We start from the raw sequence: 22,918 nt of genomic DNA on the forward strand, positions 1-22,918 counted from the left end.
CCTCCTCCAGCGGGGGGGAGGGGGAGTTCTAGCAGGCAACAAGCTCCAGGTGGCTTTCTCAAGCACTTCACTGCCAAAAAAATAAAATAAAATCCTGCGCTAGAAAACAAGTTTCTTGGGGGGGGGGGGGGGGGGGAGAAGGAAAAGAAGGAAGGCCTCCCTTGAAGGGATTGGTTCGGTCGGGAAGACAGGGAAATTAGTAAAGCATGAGTCTCCAAGCCATGCTGGTGGCCAGCGCTCCGAGGAGAAGGACGCTTTAGGAGCAATTAGCAGCGAGCTGAAGGCGGCGGCGGCTGCCGCTGCTGCCGCCGCCCGGGAGGAAGCCAGGGCAGCTCCTGGGGCTCCCTCCGCAGCAGGCATTTGCTCACTCCAACTGCAAAAGGGTTTCAGATGTCCCACCGCTGCTTGACCCCCTGCAAATAAGGGTTGACCACCAGAGGCACATCCCACCTCTGACTTGTAATCGCTGACATTTAGGCTACAGCTTCCAACCTGTTTACAACCAAAGGGGGAGGGAGAGTGAAGGGAAAGGGGGGGAGACAAGTTGGGATTTTTCCCCTCTCTCTCTCTCTCTCTCTCTTTCTTTCTCCTCTCTCTCTCTCTCTCTCTGGATTTTTTTTAATACTGTTCTGGAGAATTCAAAGCAAAACAAAGAAACTGCCTCCTCTGGGGTTGTCAGTGAGAAAGGACGAGTTGTGCAACTGGTTTGGGATTTGCAAAAAAGCAAGGGGGTGGGGATCAGAAGAAGGTGCAAAGCCACAAAGTGTGAGTGCGTGTGTGTGTATGTGTGTGTAAAGGGGGGTGTGTGTGAAAAATCCCTTCCAGCACCCCTTTCTGCTGGTTATTATTGCTGTTGTTGTTCACTTTGCTGTCATCTATTTTTCAGACCTTTCTGCATCTAAGATGGTGAAGAAAGGAGTGAGGAAGAGAACAAAATAACTACTGGGAAGTCTCAAACCAGGTTGGGGAGTGTGTGTGTATGTGGGGGGGGTGGGGTGGGGAAGAGAAAAAGGAAAGAGGATTAACCACAGCAACCCCCCCAAAAAAAACCAACAGCTCTTTTTTCTGAGGGAGGACTCGAAGGATTAAAAGGCAGCAACTTCTGAGGCGATTTGTCCCCTGAGTTATGGATGTTGGTGCACTTACTTCAGGTCAGATCAGAGCTCAGAGGGATCTAACCAGAAGCAGCAACCACCGGCTCTCCACTTGCCTTTTACCAGGTTTTACCCTTCCAGTATGTTTCTTTCGATAAGACATTTTCCAGCGCCCAGAGTTTCAGTACAATGTGCAAATGGATACTGACAAATGGTGCCTCAGCCTTTTCCCACCTGCCTTGTTGCTGCTTGCTGCTGCTCTTCTTGGTGTCTTCTGTGCCTGTCACCTGCCATGACCTCGGCCAGGACATGCTGTCCCCGGAGGCCACCAACTCTTCTTCATCATCCTCCTCCTTCCCCTCGTCCTTCTCCTCTCCTTCCAGTGCGGGGAGACACGTGCGGAGCTACAATCACCTCCAAGGAGACGTGCGCAAGAGGAAGCTCTACTCTTACAACAAGTACTTTCTCAAGATCGAGAAGAACGGCAAGGTCAGCGGCACCAAGAAGGAGAACTGCCCCTTCAGTAAGTACGGCTCTGCCGCCCCGGCGCCCCGCCGCCGCCGCCCAAACCTCCGGGCGCCCGAGCCCCCGTGCTGGGGAGGGACGGCGACGCCTCACCGGGCAGAGGGAGAGGGCAAGAGGTGGGGTGGGTGCCTCTCTGACGCGGCTCCCTGCAATCCCGTATCTGCAAATCTCTCCGGATAAATTTGTTTTGCAAATGGCTTCGCCGAGCACAGTTTGTTTCTTTGCCTGGCAGAAGAGCAAATTAGAAAGATTTGTAAGGATGTGGCGCGGAGTGTGTGTCTGGGGCGGGGGGGGGGGGCATTGTCTCCCGAATCTGAAAATAATTATCCCCTGTCATTAAAGTGCCTTGATGAGAACGCTATATTAAAACAATGCATCGGCTTCCCCCCACGCGCACGCTCTTCTCTCTGAGCCGCACAAGAGCTCCGGGCACCCCGAGCCCTAAAAAGCGCGTTTTGCTCTGGGCTGGGTTTTGTTCCTGGGTTTCCTCCGTGCCATGGGGATGCCCCCCGCCCCCGGGGGCCGGCCGGCGGCCGCTGGCAGCCGGTGCGCGGCCGCGCTGCCGCGCCGCCGCCCGCCGGTGCGCGGCCGCGCTGCCGCCCGCCCGCCCGGCCGCCCGCGGTAACGCGATGCTCGTGCCTGCCGCGTCCCTGGCATATGTGCTGCGCCCTGCCGCCGCGGAGCTCTCGGGTTGCAGCGCCGCTATACTACTACTCACTCCATTGTAAACATCTGGGGCTGGGGATTCGCACAGACCTCACACACATTTCATTGTCCCTTTTTTTTTTTTTTTAAGAAATAATTTCAAAGTAAAAGTCATAAGGCTGTTTCCATGGCTGTAGTTTCGAGCTTTTTTGTAGTACTAATTAGGCTTCTAGTAACAGCAGGCTTCTGGTAATGCATTTTTGGCTGTCAGTGCTAGAAATGTAACCTTTATTTGATTTTTCCTGCCTGTGCAATCTCAAATTGAAGTAACTGTAGTAAATCACGATATATTGCGTTGTAACTCTTCAGTGACTGCATCCCACTATAGCAGCATGCTGAAAAAGTAAGCTCCGTTATGCAAGTGTTTGAGTAAGCTTTCTTGTTTCACTGGTGGAGAACAGCTCTTTTGGTTCTTGGGTTGTTTTTTGCAAATCCAGATAAACCTAGGGACATATCCGCTGTTAAATTAAGACAAATTAAAGAGATATAAGTAGCTCCCTTATTAGCTGATACGTAAAGTATGGAATACTTTAGCAGGTTGCCATGCTGTATAATAAATATTACCGTTAATTCCTCTGTATTTCTATTAAATACCCATAATATGCGCTTACAAACAGGGAGGAGAGGGCTGCTGTATCATATGTCACTATTTCACTTGCTCCACCTTGCAACTTCACACTTTATCACGCGCTTAATGTTTATAAAGGCTTTAGATGTCAAAGCAGCTGAATCTTACCACCTCACTTTTATATTTCATAGAAAGCCAGTTTCTGGAAAAACAGAGCCATAATGAAGGCTTCATTTTGATGAATTTGTGTTTAACTAGGTCTTTGCACTGTATGTCTTACATTACCTTTGTTTATAGAGCAGTATAGTGAGATTCCCCTAAAATGGGATTCTGAAAGCTTTGCATGCATCTCCAAAAAGAGCAAGCCATTTGGTTCAGAATATTGCTGCAGAAAAGGATATAAGGAGCCCGATCCTTCAGTAGTGCATTCCGATAAGTAACTACTTATCCGAGCAGCCCCACTTAGCCAGCAAAACAGTTCAGTAAGTAAAGCTGTGTACAAGCATGAATTCCTGCAGAATCTTGCCGTGAGGAGGTAGAATAAACTGAGATGCCTATATACATCTTTCAAGGCCCAATCTGTCAGTCTGCACTCAAGAAGAATTCCCTTTAACTATAGGGTATGATTCTTTCTCCTAGTTTTCTAGTTGGCGCATCAGAAAGAGAACCGACATTATATCATGGTTATTTTCACATCTGCAGAATATCTACTGAAAGAGAGAAGAATTCTTTTGCATATAATACAAACCAATGGCTTTATTATACATAATTGTATCCTGTCCCTCAAGTTTATGTGCAATGGAGAAAGGAGTCCCATCTTCTCAAAACTACTAGCTTGCTCGCTAGCTCCATTTGCATCACTAAATCAGGCACAGTGTAAAACATCTTTAAAATGCAAGCGATCAGGATTTTGCTAGCAGAAGAAGAGTCAAAGTTATATGCTCTTCTTTACTGCTCATTATAATTGGTGGAATGATTCTTTTTATGTAAAAGCACATAGGCTGAGACTATTTGAATACTGTTACTGCCTCTTAGTTTCAAAGGTGTCAGTATCAAAATGTTGCAAGTGATTTGCAAAATCTATGCTTTTTGTAACTTCACATGTAACTGATCAGAATGCCGCCATAATCCCCAGCTAGACTGATTCCATGCAAATACATGGTATTATTAAGATATTCTAAAATGTGTAGTTACATGCGAACAAATTTCTGCCATGCGTAAAGAGTTAGCAAGCCGGTCCATTAAATTGTAGCCTGTTAAACATTAAAACTATTCAATCTCTAATATATGTTCCTCTTTCATATTAAGTTCCTCTTTCAAAACCACACTTTCCTAAGCAAATAATAATTACTATTGTTACATAAGACTCTGTTTGAAATATTCTAATTTAGGGATTAATTTTCTTTTCTCATATGATAATGTTTAAAATCCATTTATGCTGCAGTAAAACCTTATCTGTAGGGCTGTAAGATCATGATATGTTGTGTAATTAGACAACAGCTTTCATGGCTGGCTGCCAGTTAAGCGCTGTCAAGCATGGGGAACAGTTGGAGAGAGTCAGAATAAACATTCAGAAAACGCAGTTTAGTCCCTAGCCTTTAAAATGGCTCACGCAGCATTCATAGATTTTCTCTATAAATATTGTGTAGCGTGCACTAAATAAAAGTTTACTTTGGCAGATGTTTTCCAACTTGATTGCATGTAATTATTACATCAGCCTTACTCTACCTATAGGATAATGGGAACAGAGGTGGCTTCTGACTGTTTTGTCAGAAGGCTGGGGAGCTTGCATAATTTAGCAGAGCTGGAGTGCGTCTGTCACTAGATATATATATGCTAGACAGTTTAGGTTTTGTTTTATTATTCCTTACATACAGAGTTTTGTCCTTGAAATGCAACCACTCAATACTAGCTCATACCTCAGCACCACGGCTGTGAAGCCCCTTGCCACCGCATAGGTCCGTTTGCATATGTGAATAAGGACAGCTGTACTGCTTTCTGGTTACTTAAGTACTTGCAGTGGAAAACAAAACCAAAAAAAACTCCAAAGATTAGTTGCAAAAGCATTAGCTATAACTTGACATCGGAGATGACCAAGAGGAGCTTCCACCATATGTAAAAATGGAGAAACAACTGCAAGCGGGCAGATTCTGACCTTACCTGTGCCCAGAAAACTTTTCTGAAGTCAGTGAATCTCTTTGGGTTTAGTGGGCAGTATGGTTTGGCCTACAAGATATATGATAAGCTGGTTCACAAAAGCTTGAACTTATTTTGGAGTGTTATGCTGTCAAAATACATTTTTAGTTGAATTGTAAGGCAACCATTAACCGTGCTATGAAGAAGTACCTGGACTTCAAACATAGTTACAGCAGAGAAACTGTGATACAATATGTAATGCTTAATTAGCATTAACCTGCATTTTGTAGTAGGAGTTCTGCCTGAGCAAGGACTGCAGGATAAGGCCAACAATTAGGTGCATGTTTATGGAGAGGAGTCTATGTTAATATACGACCAGATGTTAGTAGGAAGAACTAATGGGGCGATTCTTACAGGCTTTGGACCAAGCCCTGCTTGCAGTGCTATGCAAAACCTACAGTAGATGGCGGCACAGCCACTGTCTGGTGTCACCTCCACTCAAAGTAGGTGGACAAGAAGGGACCAGATCCTCAGCTGTATGAGCCTATTTTGTTCCAGTAAAGCTGCAAGGGCTTACGCTAGCTAGCCAAGAGGCTATTAATTGACCTTCTGAACGTTCAAAATGGATTAATCCAAACAGTAGAAAGGCACTGTAAGTGCAGAATAAGAGTGTTCACTGGTAGCTAGCATGAAATAATTAGCTACTCTTCACAAGCTAACCTATTCCAGGCTTTTCCCCTGAGTACGCAATTGTCTTTAATACACATCTTTAGAATCTGCTGAAGTCTCTGGTAGTTCTTGGTTATGCTGTAGTGAGTGTGGGATCAGATTAGCAACATAGTGACTCATAGCAAGAAAGTTTCTAGTCTAAATTCTGTAGCCCAAATGATTATAATTGAACTAACTGTTAGAAACAACAAATATTACTATTGAGGGTTTTAAGTGTGTGCATGTATATGTAACATATAAATACATTTGCATGTTGATTTGTATGCATGCAAATAGCATTAAAGGGTAGTGTTCTGATTAAGTATGTGTAGTTTGATACTTAGTTTTGGAACATAAACTAAATCTCAAGCCATAAACAGTCTGCATCATTAGCATATAGATTTAACTGTCTACAAATCAAAGTTTTCACCTATTCAGGAGTTATTTCCTGTGACTGAATTTGTACCTATAATCAATGTTCTCTGGTGTAATAAAATCATAAAGCTTGATAGCTATCTTAACTTCAGAGACACAGCTTCAAACAAATTAGAATATTTGCTAAAATAGATTCTCTTGCTCTTGAACTCTTTTTCAATTGGCTGTTTGAGGTTATGAGCTCTTCACGTGCTGGTGTTTGTAAATTAATGTGAGACTTTTCTTTATTTTTCTAAAGGCTGCTTACTAGGCATATGTGCTTCATTGTTTTACTCTCTATAGCAATCTATTATATTTGTTACCAATTAAAAAGACTGAAATAGGAAATAATACTGTTTCAGTGAACTATTTGAATCTTGGGGGTTTAACAGGGAGTGTATATGTTCTTATGTAGATAGTTTCTCATTTTTAGTCTTGATTTTATTGATTTATTTTTTTTCTCCAGAACTCAGTTACATAATTTATAACCAGCAGTGTACACATCAGGCACGTAGGATTTATGACTGTGGAAAGAATTGTACTATTTAATGTCTACATGACACTCTCCTGTTGCCCTTACTGCATTCCTGCCTTGTGGACCCTCTGTGCTGATACTGTAGCCCTGTCATAAATCTGTTTAAAATATACAGTTGTAAGAAGTCTTTTTGTCTTCATAAATCTAACTTATAACCACTTGCACAAAAGAAAGAATTAGGGACATTTGAAGGTTCTTTCTTCTGAAAACCTCAGAAGAACGAGACCAAGGGGCGTACAAGCTTGTGGATTCCACGCTGCTGTTACAACAGGATGATTCTCAGGTATTGGCTTGGCCAAAACCTCCACTGAAGCTGGTGTCAGCTGAGTGAGCGCTACAGAATGTGCTTACGGTTTTGAAACATCTTGCATGCATTCAGTTGTAGGATAAGATCCTCTGTTTTGAAATAAGTCATTTTAAGATGACTTTCAGATGTCTTTGGGCTGTGTGTGTGAATAGGGGCCTTTTCACTTCAAATGGGTGTTAGGTCAGATTCTGCAACAGGAGAGTTCTCATTTCTTCAACAGAGCCTTTCGTTTTGGAAAAGGACAAGCCCTTGTATGAGCAAATCTTGTTAACTTGTGTGTCTCGAGGGAAAAACAGCAGGTACCTGTATGAATAGTGCAACATTTCCTCTCATGGAGGATTCCTGACTTTTTCTCTGAGTGAATAATATAACCACACAGGGAGGGTTCTTAATAGGAAAAACATCTTTGTAAACAATACTCTATTTTTATTCATAAGCTTAGGATGATAGAAATTGTGTCAATAAAGTAGAGAAACAATTCAGTCAACGAGGGGTTTGTTATAATGCTCTCTTTGTGGATTGTCTTTGTTAGTCTGTTTTCTCAGTTTTCTGAAGAGTTTTGTGAATCAAGCTCTTATCGTCCTCACCTCCCCAAAATAGCAGAGTTGAAATTTCAGTTTGCACATATTGAATACTTGCTGCCTTTGCATATATTGAACGCTTGTGACCATTCCTTATAGCTGCCATAAAACACTGAAATACTTTATTCTAATATTCTAGGTTTTGTCTTCTAGTGGTTTCTTTGCCACTTTAAACAGCACAACTGCAAAGAAATACTTCCAACATTCATCAGCGTTAACAACCAGTGTCAGCTTGATAAGACTGAATAGAAAAGTAAGCTTTGCTTTCTTCAGGCTAAGAAAACCAAGCTAGCAGATCAGAAATGGAGGATGCATTTAGTAATGTGAGCACACATACGTTTTTTGACTGATGTGTTTACTAGTACTAGTCTGACTGTATGTACGTACCAAAAGATTTTCCCTCTTTTGCTTCAACAGTTTATTTTGATGCAATATTTTAATATCTTATAGCCTTTCATTGTTCAGATGCTTTGGACACAAAAAAAGTAGTTGATGGTACTTAGGACCATTAGTTCTGTGAACTGGAAAGATCCTTTCTTAACAGTATTAATTGCTTTTCTTGCAAGTGCCAACTTGTTGTAAAACATCTCTATTAGCTACAACATAGTAAAAATGAGACAGGAAATACTGTTACATGACATTTTCAAAAAGTCAGCCTGGGAAAGTTCTCTGTGTGTATGAAGAAAATCAAAATCTTAAGGGGAGGGCTGAGGAAGAAGAGACCTGCTCTTTAATCATTGGATGAATATTAAAACTGAATTGATTAGCTGAATAGATTATTAAAACTGATTGTGCTACTTCATGAGTACAGTGCAACAAATGGAAGTTGCAGGGGAAAGAAATGGTTACAAGTGAGCCAGGTCACACGCTAAATAATGGCTTTAAAGGCACTCTTTGCTTTTAAATTAGGTCACTTGTGTTCTTTCTTTGAACATTCAGTTCTAATTGCGACAGTAAATCATAGAATACACTCAAAGTAGATTCCCATGTAAGGTGGACAACTGGACAGTGCCTTTTTACTGCTACTAACACGTGCATCCAATTACTGGGTTGATATACTCACAGTGTCAGCTGTAAAGCATTCTCCTATTTTATAGTTAGCCTAAAGAATTATTAGCCTGTCCCCTTTCACATTTACCTCTAAATAATCTGTCAGTAGTGTATATCTTCTACAGTTAAAGAGGAATTTTCACACGCATTGAGGCTGACTTTCAAGAAAAAGGAAATGCTGAAACTTATAGCAAAAAGTTTCATTCCTTTTCTCTCTCTCCCCTTGCATAGTTTCTGATGTTGTGCAAGAGAGGAAAAAGCTACAAATGCTAGAAACATGAATGCTCGTGAACTTTATGTAAAAGCAAAGATCAGATCTTTCATATACCTTCATTTAGTAAAACAATATAGTGCCTACTCCTTTCATGGTGAAAAACTTGGTTTTTGCAGTTCCTGACTCCTCCTACATGGGGAGCAGAGGTGAAAATGGGGGACCTGAGGAGTCCAGTTGCTTTCTTCTGCTGCTGGTATTAGAGGTTCAAAAGATAGCATAGAAATAAAGGAATAAGCTTTCTTTTTGGTTCTTAATGCACATCGGTGCAGCTGTAGTCAGTGTATGTGGGAGTTGGGGAAAGGCTGCTGAAGCATTTTGGAAGCATTCAGGATGTTGCTTAATCAAGGTATGGTGCTAAGCAGGAGCTGGGAATAAATGAGTGATACTATGCCCACATTAGAGGAAGGGGATGGGAAGTGTGACGAGTGCCAGAGCAACACTAGAAAGGATGACAAGAAAGAAATAGGGGAAGCATGTGTGACAAGTGGGAGAGAAGTGGTGAGAGGGGGAGCATGGCCTACCCGTTTTGGCAGCAGTGAACTGCTAGTGACAGTGATTTATCCTATCTGATCTGATTGTATCCTCGGTTTGCTCACAGCCTGAACCTATGAAACCATGGATTCATTAAGGTACCTAATAATTTTCCCTAGAAGTATATAATCAGTGTTGGGATGTTAAGTCATCCATGTCCCCCATCCCCAACTGCCAGCTTCACTGTACCTTGTCTGACCCCATTCTGTAGATAGTACTCAGTACCTGCTCCGGGATTCTCTTCTTCAGCTTATCTTGCTCTCCAAGAGGCTTAATAACATGCTTTATTCCTCATGTCAAAGTTGGTGCTGACTACTTGCAAGCTGAAAGGTGGGGGGAAAAAATCACATCAAGATAACCCCAGACTTCTAAGTTTCTTACTCTTTAGGCTTTGGAATAGGGTGTTTTTTTATGACCGATATGTTTATTATTATCAAATATGTCATATTTTACAAGCTTATCTTTAAGATTTGAAGCAGTTATACAGCTACAAGCTCATCTATTAACTGTTTGTTACTATAGTGAGAGAAGGAATTTACGCTCTAGAATAGAATATGGGATGGCTGCATTACTTTAATATGAAGTGGATTTCATAAGACTGCAGTTTTAGTGCCTCCTTTTCATATGTTTTTGAAAAACATTCCCCTCTACTCAGTCCTGGTGAGGCCTCACCTGGAGTACTGTGCCCAGTGCTGGGCTCCCCAGTACAAGAGAGACATGCCACTACTGGAGAGAGTCCAGCGGAGGGCTACAAAGATGATGAGGGCATTGAAGCATCTCTCCTATGAAGAAAGATTGCGAGAGCTGGTTCTCTTTAGCCTGGAGAAGAGAAGATTGAGAGGGGATCTCATCAACGTGTACAAGTATCTGAAGGGGGAGTGTCAAGAGGATGAGGCCAGCCTCTTCTCCGTGGTGCCCAGCAACAGGACAAGAGGCAATGGGCAGAAACTGAAGCACAGGCAGTTCCATCTGAACCTCAGGCAAAACTTCTTCACTGTGAGGGTGACAGAGCATTGGAACAGGTTGCCCAGAGGGGTAGTGGAGTCTCCTTCGCTGGAGATATTCAAAACCCGCCTGGATGTGATCCTGGGCAATATGCTCTAGAGGACCCTGCCTTGAGCAGGAGGGTTGGACTAGATGATCTCCAGAGGTCCCTTCCAAACTCAACCATTCTGTGCTTTTGTGAAAATTTTAGAATATGCTGTCAAAGCTCCTCACTGAAATAATCTTTTGACTTTGATAAAACAAAATTTATTCCCATGTATTTCCCAGATACTTATTCTCTCCCACCATGGCTTCCATGGAGGTAAACACTAAAAGTGCAGATCATGTTGATCTGGAAGTTCTTCTTTCATCTTTATTGTGGTACTTGTGGCACCTGTCTTTTGGAGGTAGAACAAGTAACAAAAACCTTCCCCTGAAATTCATCCTCAACTAATTTCACTGAATTTTTCTCCCCTATTTTAGGGGAAACAGAATGGTACCCATGACTCACATCCTGATGATGGGACACCTTTCCTTTCTCAGAAAGCTAATGCTTATAACTACAGTACAGAAATGAATTCTGTTGTGTATTCACTGAGAACCCAGAGCTGCAAAACTGACTGTAATATGAAAAGAAGCTGACTTATGGCCACTTTTTGCTACTCTGCTTCAAAGCCTGAGCCTGGATGCTCAGCTGGATGTTTATATGCTGAAAAGGTAGCCTCCTTGCACAAGAGGTGCACGTGTGGTTTTGGTGGTACCCTTATTGGTGAATCTGGGTCAGCAGTAGACTATTTGGCCAGGGGCTGGGCTAAGACACAACTATATGTAAATTGGAGCACAAAGTTAGCACGAGCTGCAATTTCACTAGATGCTCTGAGCTGCAACCAGGCATGAAAACCATTGCAAACTCTTTAAACTGACAGTTTACATGGGTTCTCAGAGAAATAGCTTGACAGTGAGTAGTATATAAGATATGGAAGGAAATGATAAATTGTTTCGGCTTTTTTTGCTTATAGGTGAAGATGCTGGGTGAAAGCATATATTTTGGAAGTATGCTGAATTTTGCAAACAGTAATATTTCCTGCTCAAGTGTCTCTCTTAGACTGATTCACAGAAGACCATCACCTCTGCTTCCATAGAGCCATGAGTCCACACAAGCAATGATTTGCTTTCTGGGGCAGTGCATGTTTTAAACCACTTAAGCGGTCAAACCCAGATTTACTGAAGTTAGCAGTGGAAGGTGCAAATGGTGCCCCTTCTAAGTCCCAGAAGTGGGTTCAAGCAGTTTTGCTACTTCCCCTGGGTTTTGCTTTGTGGGTAGCCCTCCTCCTGGGCTAAGGAAGATGGAGCGTGATGCTGAGATCATGCAGGCTGGTAGTCTGTCTATCCTGGCAATGATGATGTTTCCTATTGCCAACATACTGTGGGACGTTTCTCTCACAGCTTCCCATGCCCAAATGTTCTGAGTGGGAATTAGAATCCTATACATCCTGTGGCATTTAGACTATGTGACAACTGTATATGGATTTGTGGTACTTCTGTGATAGTTTCTTCTCTCGCATGGCATAAACCAATCAAGAACATTGATTGTCATTTGCTTTAAGGCTGATAATAATTGTGTATTAAGCAGCTACAAGAATTGAACCCACTGACATAACTAAAAACATTTTAAGATCACTATGTGGAAGACAGAAAGATTATTATTAGTACATGGAGTGTGTAAAATGCATTTCTATAGTGCTTTGGATGAGGAAATGCATTTCAGCTAGGTGCTATACCTTACAACAGCTACTCCTTCAAGGTTACAACTAAATGGGTTGGGAAAGAAAAGGTCCAACACCAGCATTTTTTGTAGAAGTACTTTTAAATTAAACTTTAAAAAGGCTCTTAAAGACTATGATGGAATTTTTGATCAAAATAGGCTGAAATGCGCAAGGGCTGGAATAATAAATAACCTAGGAATGTGCAGAAATAAAGGGTCATGTCCTTTGTCACAGATAAGCTGTGAAGAAGATACAGAGAGCACAAAAGGGTTGGGGTACAAGCTTTTTTGAGTCCCCAGTGCTCCTCCTGCTGAAAGTTAAGCAACACAGAGGAAGAATCTGCCTACTTCACAGGGAGAGGGAAGAAGACTGAACAACTTGGCACAAGGATAGTCTGTGGGAACTAAACTTTGAGTGTATGAAGTGCCATAAAGTATTAGGTACTGTGAAATATCAGGCCCTATATATGTTTGTTATCCACTGTACCCCAAAATTTATAAATGTATTTGACTCTAATCTCTGTTTGGCTCCTTGCTGTGTATAAAACCAGGATAATAATACTGGCTACATTAGCAAGGGTGTTGTGAAAACAAATTATTTGTGAAACATGCCAGTAACACTGTGATGAGTGCCAGAAAAAAAGCCCACCAGGAAGGTAATAATTCTCTTCTTACAGTAAAGTTTGTTATAAGGAATAGTGAGGGCAGTATGCTGTAGGACCATTATAAACATGAGAGATGTCAAACTTGATTTTACTTAAAAGGCCTGAACGTTAGGATGTTTCATCTCAAGGATCTGTATCATTTCCATGATTATTATTAAAACAGTTAAAATGTAGATGACATTTCACTCTCCTCTCTGAACCTTTATGCCTTTCATTTACAGGAATTTGAGCATGATCTCTGCCTAATATTTTTAGCATTTGGCATCATTATACATTTTTGGGACTGCCTTCACTTCCCTGAAATGCTGTGTATGTGTTGGAGTTAAGCTACCGGAATTTTATTTGTTTTTTTTCTTTTCCTAACATTTTTTTCATTCTTGGTACCTCCCCTTTGGTGTCACAGGCATTATTCTTTCAGATTAATTTATTACAGTTACTTTTACATGTCACAGCTTCTCTTTGAAATGACAGCCATCCAAGTTAAAGTCTTTTCAACTTTAGTGAAAATGCATATAATGAGGCTGACACTTGGCTCATGTGGTATTAATCTGGTCCCTTGGTCATTTCTTCTGTGTCTCCCGCTGCAGTCTGCTCTGGAAAAGACATATCTGCAGCTGGGGAGTACATAAGATTAACTTCCGCCTCTCTGTGGCTTCTTGCCTCAGACCACACACCAAATAATTCCTCAAAGCATTATCCAGATTTGCTCAAAATTCACCATGCTTGCTTTATTCCTTCAGTTCTGCCACACATGCATTTGTGGACTCTGCTTGCAGCTGATTCTGCTTATGAAACAGGAAACATTTTGCAAAGATGAGGATTTGGAGACAAACGCTTTGTAAAATATCTATAATAATCTTTCTGTGGAACTCTTCCCCTTTTGGTTTTGCTGATTTTATAAATGTACACAATAGGCCATAAGGATCAGCAAGATGTAACCTTTTTGTTTTCAATTGTGCTATGGGCATAACAAAGCCTGATCCAGCTTTTCAATACAGATTAAGTTGCAATAACTCCTGTGCTCCAAAGGAAACAAATAAATAACCTCACAGTGCTTATATTCAGAAAGATCTTTAGTGCTGTCTGAATTATTTAATTCAATAATGCAACAAAAATATTGCTGCTCTGCTGATGAAGGGAGCGTTAGCTCAGCTCTCTTATCCAAAGACCTCCAAACGTTAACCACAGTTTAAAGTCCTTGAAAAGGGAGCCACAGATGTGGTGTATGAACACCTGTGCTCATACACCAATGCAGACTCAAAAAATATATTTTAATGATGAATGGGAAAACCACTACATATGAACATCTCACTACTCCCTGTTACTTTGTGGTTAATGCAGGATGTTAGAGCTGAGGTTGCCAGACACTTTCTATTAAGTGCCTGATGGGGATGGGAACATATTTTTGCTAGTTGAGTAATATTTGTAATGTTGGCTTTTCAATTAAACGTTTTGTAATTATAGTTTCAGAATCTTTCTTTCCCTCAGTGCATGACATCTAATTGTTATAAGAAACATTTCAGGGTGAGACCACCGGTTGGATCACACTTTCTGCCTTTCACAGCAGTCTGTTGAATGCATCTAACTACATGTAACCTCTTTGTTTTTAGATGTGTTTTGTGTGTCAAACTATGGAAGTTCTGAATGCAGAACTCCTGTTACCCACTCACAGAAATGTACTGGTGATGCACCAATAGATTGCACACTGATGCAACCAGTGTTCCTCATATAAGATGAAATTTCCAAAGAATCTCTAAAGGCCCTAACAACTGATGAGCACACTTGTATTTTCAGGTGTAATCCTTGTGTAGTTATTGCTGTGAGTACCTCTCTGAGAGTTTTCTCTATCAAGCTTGTGATATAAAACCTCTTGTGATATAAACCGTCCTGAGAATAAGTAGAAATCCGTAATATTATTCCGTTATTTGTGTCCATTAGATTAATGCCTTCAAAAGGACCATTGTATATGCTTTTCTCTGCCCAGCAAAGGGTGACAAATGTTGCAAAAACTTCTGTATATCTAGTAATAATCCTAAAGTTTAGTCAGTTAAAGAATTTATCTCATTCTCCTGTTCCAGTAAATACCTTGATAATGAATTCTAGTTACCATGACCTTGTAGCAGGGGGGTTGAGTGTTTTTTTTTTTTGTTGTTTTTGTTGGGTTTTTTTTCCCATTCCTCATCCAAATGCTAGATTTGTTTTCTGATTTTTGAAGGAGAGCTGATATTCACAAGTCATATGTCACAAGCCACTAAAAGTGTCAAAATCTTACAGCGGGCCCTTGGTGGCTTGTTAAGCTCTCCTTTTTTTTCCCCCCTTCTTTTTTTAAAGGAAACAGACTAATTCACTTAAATATAATGAGAGCCATGCCTGCCATAGCCTAGTTTTTAAACAGTGTCAGCCCAAGTAAGATCTGTCTTATTTCTTCACCTTCTTTTCTTGACTCCGACAATTAAATGCAAAGCTGAAAAACACAGGTTTTTATGGCTGAGCTATTTCATATGTCAAGTGAGAAATGAAGGCTGCAGTTCTCATAACAGAAAAATATACAAATGCTAGGGTGGGGAAGTGTTTTTCTCTTCTGTTGTGCCCCCTCGCTTCCAAATTATTTTCAGCAACATGCAAAAGATAAACCTCTATGTTAAGTTGAGAGACCAGATGTATGTCTAACCTCTTGCCCTCATTATTCTAATTGGCTTCCATTAGGAGCAAGAAGTTAAAATACCTCTAAACAAAAATAACTGATATGGTAAGGTGACCTTTTCAACTGGATAAGAGGTCTTTATATCAAGAGAGTACCACAAGTCCTGTGTTAGGGCCAACAGATTGTTTTACCATAGTGATACTTCTGTACTTGGGAATGTTTACTTTTTTGATAGGTAGTGGTGGAAAGTTCCCCAGTTGCAGTAAAAATGAAGGATATCGGAAAAGTAGGCAAAATATCCACTTGTTAAAGAAGATCTAGAAAGATCATACTATAGATCTTTGAGCTTTCCTGTATGTTTGCTGTTCTGTGTTAGACTCTCTCATCCCTACAAACATTAGCTGACTAAGCCTCAAAATAGGATTGTGTTATTTCCCTTATTTCCCCTTTTTCAGAAAGAGTAACTAAGGAAGAGAGTTTAAAGACTTGGATTCTATCTTTTACATTTATTCAGCCTTATTCCACATACATCCTAGTGATTAGCTTTTGAAAATCCTTGATGAGTCTCGTCTGTTCCCTATTTTGTGTTCACAGTTCAAGCAATGGCATTCATGTTTTTGATAGAAATGAGAATTGAAGTATAAGGTGTTATTATACTTAGTTTATATGGCAAATCTATCTAAAGACAGAAATATCGGAAGGTGGATCCTGCATCTAAAGCAAGTGTATACTGGAGTGTTTGGAGAGCAGCTAAACCCAATCTGAGAACAGTGATCAGCAGCTGCAGACAGGAGGCTTTTCTGCCAGCACTGGAAAGGATATCTTTTATCCTGCTGAAATCAGTGATGTTCGAATTTCTGGATTTCTTAGCAATCCAGACCTACAAGTTTCTAGAGACACTGCAATCAGACCATATCCAAGGTCTAGGTAGGAAAAATTTTACAGCAGACTTTATCATTCCGTTCTCTGAAATATCTGGTACGGCCATTGGCAGAAGTAGGACTTGAAATCACATAATGACTGGCTTGTATAGAACTTTTTTCTTCCTTAATTGTGATTCATAACAGAGATGCAGGATGTTGTAGAAGGAAAAAGTAACTCTGCTAAGAGGAGTTCTGTTTGATATAAGCTCACTAGATTCAGTCTCTTTGAACAGAGAGGACAGAGTTTTGGCCGTATCTATAAGTGCAGCAGTCCAGGATCTCAGTTATGCATTCCTCATATTCCTTTCAAGTTGGCAATATTAAGTAGCCAGTTTTTTTCACACCGTGATTTCAATTTCTATCAATCAAGAGTATCATTCCAGCACCTTATAAAAGTAATAATGCCCTAGTATTATGGAGAGAGACCAGGAGAAAATACCAATTGATTTTATGGGTTGTGCCAATCCTGGGAAAGGTTGCAAATGTCAGCTTTACAAACAGCTGAAGTAGCCAAAGGAAAAGGTCAGTCATGGGATAAAGAGGAAAAGGAAATTAAAAAAGAATTCTTTGTACTGAAAACTTCAGAATAGCTGGTGGGGAGGCAGGAGCACTCTGAATTCACACAATAAGCTTCTCATCGTTTGTGCCCTGCAACTACCTTAGAACCTCTATCTTCTCTTTTTCTGCGTAAATTTCAAAGTTGAACTCCTAATACTGGAACCATTCCTACTGGATAGCTTCAGCAGACAGTTTCTATGAAACAACAGTCTATAAGCTGTATCAACAGTATTTTAACTGTATTTACCTCCAGATTGCTCCCTCATCCACAAGATCGGTACCTTCCAGATGGCTTCTCCCACCTATAAATATCCAGTGTGGGTAGAAGTTTGAGAGCTGTAGTCAGGCAGGGAGTGGTTTGTGAACAGGGAAGTCCTGCAAAGCAATGTAATATGTAATCAGTGAACTTACAGTGTCAAAAAAATCTCTGCTTTTCTTTCTCTAGCTTCATTTTTTTACATGAGCTTTTGGTAGGTCACTTTAAAAGTGGTCAGACAGGCCACGTGTCCTAGTATCAGGAGGCAGTCAATGCTGTTGTGTGGCTTGCAGTGACTGGGGAGTCCTGCTGTGTGCACAGCCTAGCCATGGGCGTTCATTAGTTAGTGCATCTCCATTAATTAAAAACGTGTTAAGGCACAGAAGGAAACCTCCTGCAAATCCTAGTCTAGCCCCTGTTATCACAAGCATTCATATCACGCAATTTTGTTCAGAAGTTTATACAAGGTAGGTCTTGCTCATGTTACTCCTGAGCTCCGGGTTGTTCCAGAATCTCACTCCTCTAAAGGTTACAAACACCTCCCATTTTCAGTCAAAATACATACATAGCCAGTGGTACTCCTCCCATTCTTATGCCAACAGTGTTTTTCATTGTCCCACCATTCACCTCCACAATGTACGCATGGGGAGCAGTAGCATCTCTGGTTTTCCTCTGCTAAGCTTACTATGCCAAAAGCATTGCTGAACGGACAACAGCGTACTGAGACCTAGCCTCACCAGCCTCCTGCTAATTCTGGGCAGGAAGCAGGATAGCTACATCCTCACAGGCTGCTAAGCTATGTGTTTCATCCATCTGTGTGTGGTGCCCTGTAAAAAGCTGTCTTGTTTTCCAAATCTGAGTTAGTATCTTTCGTGGGGCAGTTTATTTTGAAGTATTTTTGCTGGATTTTCCGGCTCTGGGTGGTTCTGTGTAGGCACGACCTTCTCTTGTAAGATAATGCTTTCATTCTCCTGTGTTTCTAGAACCACTTCTATATGCCTGGTCTCGAGCACACACAACCAAAATTGCACACCGTGTGCCAGGTGAGGTTCTACCCTCCGTGCTCAGTACTGGCAATAATAATTTCCCACCTCTAGAGGAAATACCTCATAAGAAGAACTGTAAGACTGCCAAAACCAACAAACCCCGCGAGCAAACCCTACATCTGTCACTTGGCAAAGGCTGCCCTAGTGCCCAATAGTTAAAGGAGACGTGGGCTAGAGAAACTGAACTTGTTTACAGTGTATTTAGCAGCTCAGAGGGCTGCAGTGGTAGAAGCACTGTATAAAGAGTGGTGGTCAGAGGAGACCTGGTGTAGACAAAGGTGAACTGAGACAATTTATCACAGAACATACTATTCTAATTGATGTGGTTGGTATATGAGGCTTCTCCCTAAATTTGAAATTAGTGTATTGGTTTATGGCTGATTTTAGGAAGGAACTCATGTTTCCCTCTTTCTGAAAGATATTTGAAATGCCAAAGTATTTTCCATTCTGAGTGAATATGGAGTAGTAAAACAAACTTTTTTTTTCAAAATTTAAGTCCAAAATAATGTCAGTTTAGATTAGGCATGGCATTCTATTGAAATTTTTTAGAAATATATCATGAAAACTGCCAATATTGAAATAGTTTTTCCTATAGTAAGCTTAAATTAGAAATAAAATGCTTCTATTTTTCTTTTAGAAGTGTAATAATTATTTTACTATAATTTCTAGAATATTTGATTGGAAATGTCGTTGAAACCTATTCTTTCTATGGGAAAAATGAAATGAATTTAGTGGTATTTTCAGATTAAATAATGTTTGGTCAGAAAACTCCCATGCGAATTCTATAAATAGCTACTAATTTCAAAATAAGAAAGGAATTGGAAAGTAACAAGATAAATGCTCAGAAGAGAGTTGTAGTTTTCTTTGCCAAAAATAATCAGGCTCTTCATTGAACTTACGTTAAACACAGAGAATGAGTATGCTGTATTTCACATAGGCCTGTGCCCAAGGCTTTGGTCCAGCAAGCAGTTTGACCTCCTGTAAAATGTCTGAGTTATTCCTCGAGGCTTGCTGCACTCATGTCCATACAACTGAAGGAAGAGGCAATTCGAGCCAGTCCTTCAGTAGCTTCCGTCCCTAACAGCAGCACCTATAACAGCTTATTGAAGGAAATACTACAGAATTAGGGGAGATACAAGTAACAGCTTAATGCTGCACGCAGAACTATTGCTTTCCATGCAGAAACCAGTGCATAGGTACTTGTCTGTGTCACACACACACTCAAGGGAACAGGTAGAGCTGTACCTTCACTTCTTTAGCCTCATCCCTATTACTATCAGTGGTTTTGGGCTAAACATCAGCAAATAGGCTTGTTTACTCCCTCCCAAACAAAGCATTGCCTCCCCTCACTTTTTTCAGGAGTAGCAAAACAACTGACATTTGTTGTCAGTTGTGGATACAAAGCAAGCTGAGGAACCAAGACTTTATTTCATGAAGTTATCTGTTTTCCATGGTGCGTACACATTTGTATTCAAAACATCCCTCTAGGAAACAGTGTGCTTTATGTTGCTATGTATTTGCATTTGATATAACCCATATTGGTCTCTTGCTTCTGTGTTGGGGAGGGGTGAGGAGGATGTGTTGATGGGGTTTTTTTTCATATTGTGACAGATCTTTTCAATATAGTGTTTCCTGAAGCCATTAGATATAATTTCACTTGTTCCTGACGTTCCAAGATAGATATATCAACCAAAGCTATTCTTAGCGCTCCCCTGATGCTTCAGGATGTCACAGAAGAAGTGTGGACCATTGCAGCTGATATATGGAGATAATGGGCACCACATGACAATTTTTTTTTGTTTTCCTTTTCTTTTACTGTCTGTATGTCTGGCTTTAATCAGTGACTTCTCTGTGAAATGTTGCAATTGGGCCTGAACAAGCTCCTTGCTCTTCTCTGATATGGAACTGTGGATTATAGGTGAAACTGCATTAAGAGGCTACAAAGGTTAATTATGCCTGAAAGTTTCCAGCACTACCCACATCAGTTGCCACTCTCAGCACACTACATAAACAATCTGGGAGAAACTATCATTAGCAAAGCAGGCGAACTGCAGTTGCCCATCCCCTGCACTATATGCTTGGATTTTGAAGCTTTCACACATGGCTGTGTACTTTCGATTGGCCAGTTTTGCATCCAAAAAAGTTTGTTGGTCAGCTCCACCTACTGTGTGTGGTATTTCTTTCGTATGTACAAGGGAAAAGATTCCTACCTATCCTCAAAATATTTAAACCTAAATAACTTTCCAAAAGTTTTCTTTTTATTTGAAGTGCCTAACCTTTTTTTCTTTTAATAATAGTTTGAATTGATTTTGGTAGAACACCTGCACATCCTGTGCTTATCAACAATTTTTGAGGTGCCGTGATCACATTCACTAGTTTAAAGATCACTTATTCTCTGTTGTTCCATGAAAATTTCACATCAACTCAGAAACTAACTTATATAGGGAAAATATTAAAACTGATTAAACAAAAAGTGTTAAGAGTGCAGTGTGAACAGACTGATACATCGTTGTTAACTTTTGAACAGAATCATTTTAGGTGTCAGTTTAAAAAGAGAAATATGAGCTTTTCAGACAAAGAGGGCAATTCTCTGAACAATCATATCTCATTGAAGATTGTTTTATTTCAGTCCAAACTCCAGTGAAATCATTTATCTCCTGTGTAAGACAGAGAAATAAATGTGCAAGTACCTGCTCCCCTCTAATATATTACTCCATCTCTTGTTAAGGAGTTTTCTTACATTCTAACACCATTTTCTTTATTCCTTTTTAAGAGAAGAGGCAGCTTTATGCCTTGGAGTATGGAGGAACAAGTTGAGGAAGGGTTGGAAGGTCAGCCAGTGAGCTTAAAGTGTGGCAATTCACTTCTGTCTCACCTCATTCCTGCTTCTTCAGAGCAGCAGCTCAATAATCTTTTAAATCTGTTTGATATGGCTCGTATGCTTGAAGCAACTTGGACCCTGCTTGCATGGGAGCTGTCTTGAATTTGCCTATATGAGATCACAGCAAAAAAAATCATGGGACACTCAAGGAATTCTCCAGGTTGCTAGATTTAATTACTAGAATTTCTAAGGAATTCTTTTGTACCAAAAATAATTGGATCATCATTTTTTTAAAGTGGATTAGATACAAAAATATAATGTAAAACAGCCATTACATTGAGATATGATGTGGGACATTTTTAGCTGTCAAAATGTGCTTAGAAATGTATAACAAATGCCAGCATGATACTGTGAATTGTGAAAAGGAAAAGACACAAGTTCTGTTGTTTGCTGTTGCCAGTAAATGTCTACTTTTGTTTAGACATCGTTACTACAAAAGCCAAGATAAGACTGTCATTTGCCAAATGTTGTATTGTGCTGTCCAACTCAGTTTTTGAATTAAAATGCACATATGCCAAAAATTATGTTTATATCATCTAGTGTGTTGTGTAATAAAGGAGTGTTAGGTAGTCCAGTTAATGAAATTATTAAATTTTGGCAGAGTGGTATTAAACTGAGTTTATATTTAATATTGTTCATGGGGAGAGTGGGTGGAAGAACAGTTGAATTCTACATTTTAACTGAAATGGACTAAGCTGTTGTTGATACAATAATGCCTGTAAATAGCAATTAGCTGCTATTTGATGGTTGGCTCTTCTATGAAGACAGCTTGGAAAGAGTTTGCTTTATAAGAGAAGTGTCTAAAGCGGAGCTATGGAACTCTGTAAGCGGTAATGTGTGTAGGCATTTTCCCTTTCGTACAGAGGAGAAAGTTGCTGGTCCCAGGAGAACAGTGCACTGAGTAAAGGGTCTTTTAGCACACGGTGCATGTTAAAAAATAAAAGTATTCAGTGGTACAAGCGTACCCATGGGAGTTAATGCATATATTATCTTTTGTCAAATGAGATCTTGGTCCTCAGAATGGGTGCCACCTTCTCCATAAATTAGAGTACATGTACAATTTAAAGGGTCATCATTATTTATATCACAGCCCTATTGTAACCCCTTGGAAAATTCTCATGACTATGGAAGAGTTTGCGGGATCAGCTTTGGTCTCCTTGCAAGTTGCCAAAACACTTTCAGTTGAGCAAAATCTGCACACTCCAGCTTTTATGAGTTATGTTTATTGTTTATTTTTCCATTATCAAGATGACCAGGCATACGTTTCATAAGTAGTTTTTTGATTAAGAGTGTGGTAAACAAGCTCCATTCGTCCCTTGTTTGGTTTGACACCCTTCCTGGATGCTAACACTTAATTATTCATTCTCCGATCTGGGGAATTTGAGTAGCTTGCTGGTTTTGTGTGTTTATTCCATCCCATCAGTAAGTAGGGTAGCGTAAGATGTATCCTGAAATGGAACATGATGTGAAATGTCCATGTCGAAAAATTACTCCTCATGGGTAAAAGAAGTGACACCATTGCACTATTATTACATTCATACCGATTGTGCAATGACAGACAACAGCTTTCTAAACAGCATATCAGAAAAAGAGATGGTCAGACTAGAATTGTAGCTAGGAATGTCTTTGAGGTTTGAAGGTAAAATTAAACTCTCTCTTCTACAAAAATAGTAAGTATGTCAAAATTTAAGAAGACAATGCGTTTTAGCCAGTTTCAAAGAAAGCCATCCGAAAATCAAGAACTGCAGTTGTAAAGGGCTCATGTAAC

At 40.3% G+C, this 22,918-nt stretch overlaps 1 protein-coding gene across 1 annotated transcript in view; it reads left to right on the plus strand.

Moving 5' to 3' along the window:
- The first annotated feature begins 500 nt into the window (after window positions 1-500).
- Window positions 501-22,918, plus strand: part of LOC104140561 (fibroblast growth factor 10) — a 63,011-nt gene continuing 40,593 nt past the window's right edge. Inside the window, exons 1-3 of the mRNA XM_068925567.1 lie at window positions 501-765; window positions 887-961; window positions 1,057-1,617. Of these exons, the coding sequence (XP_068781668.1) occupies window positions 1,284-1,617 (334 nt within the window). The 5' untranslated portion in view covers window positions 501-765; window positions 887-961; window positions 1,057-1,283. The remainder of the gene's footprint in view (window positions 766-886; window positions 962-1,056; window positions 1,618-22,918) is intronic.

This window comes from Struthio camelus, chromosome W, assembly GCF_040807025.1.
Source record: "Struthio camelus isolate bStrCam1 chromosome W, bStrCam1.hap1, whole genome shotgun sequence".
NCBI lineage: Eukaryota > Metazoa > Chordata > Aves > Struthioniformes > Struthionidae > Struthio > Struthio camelus.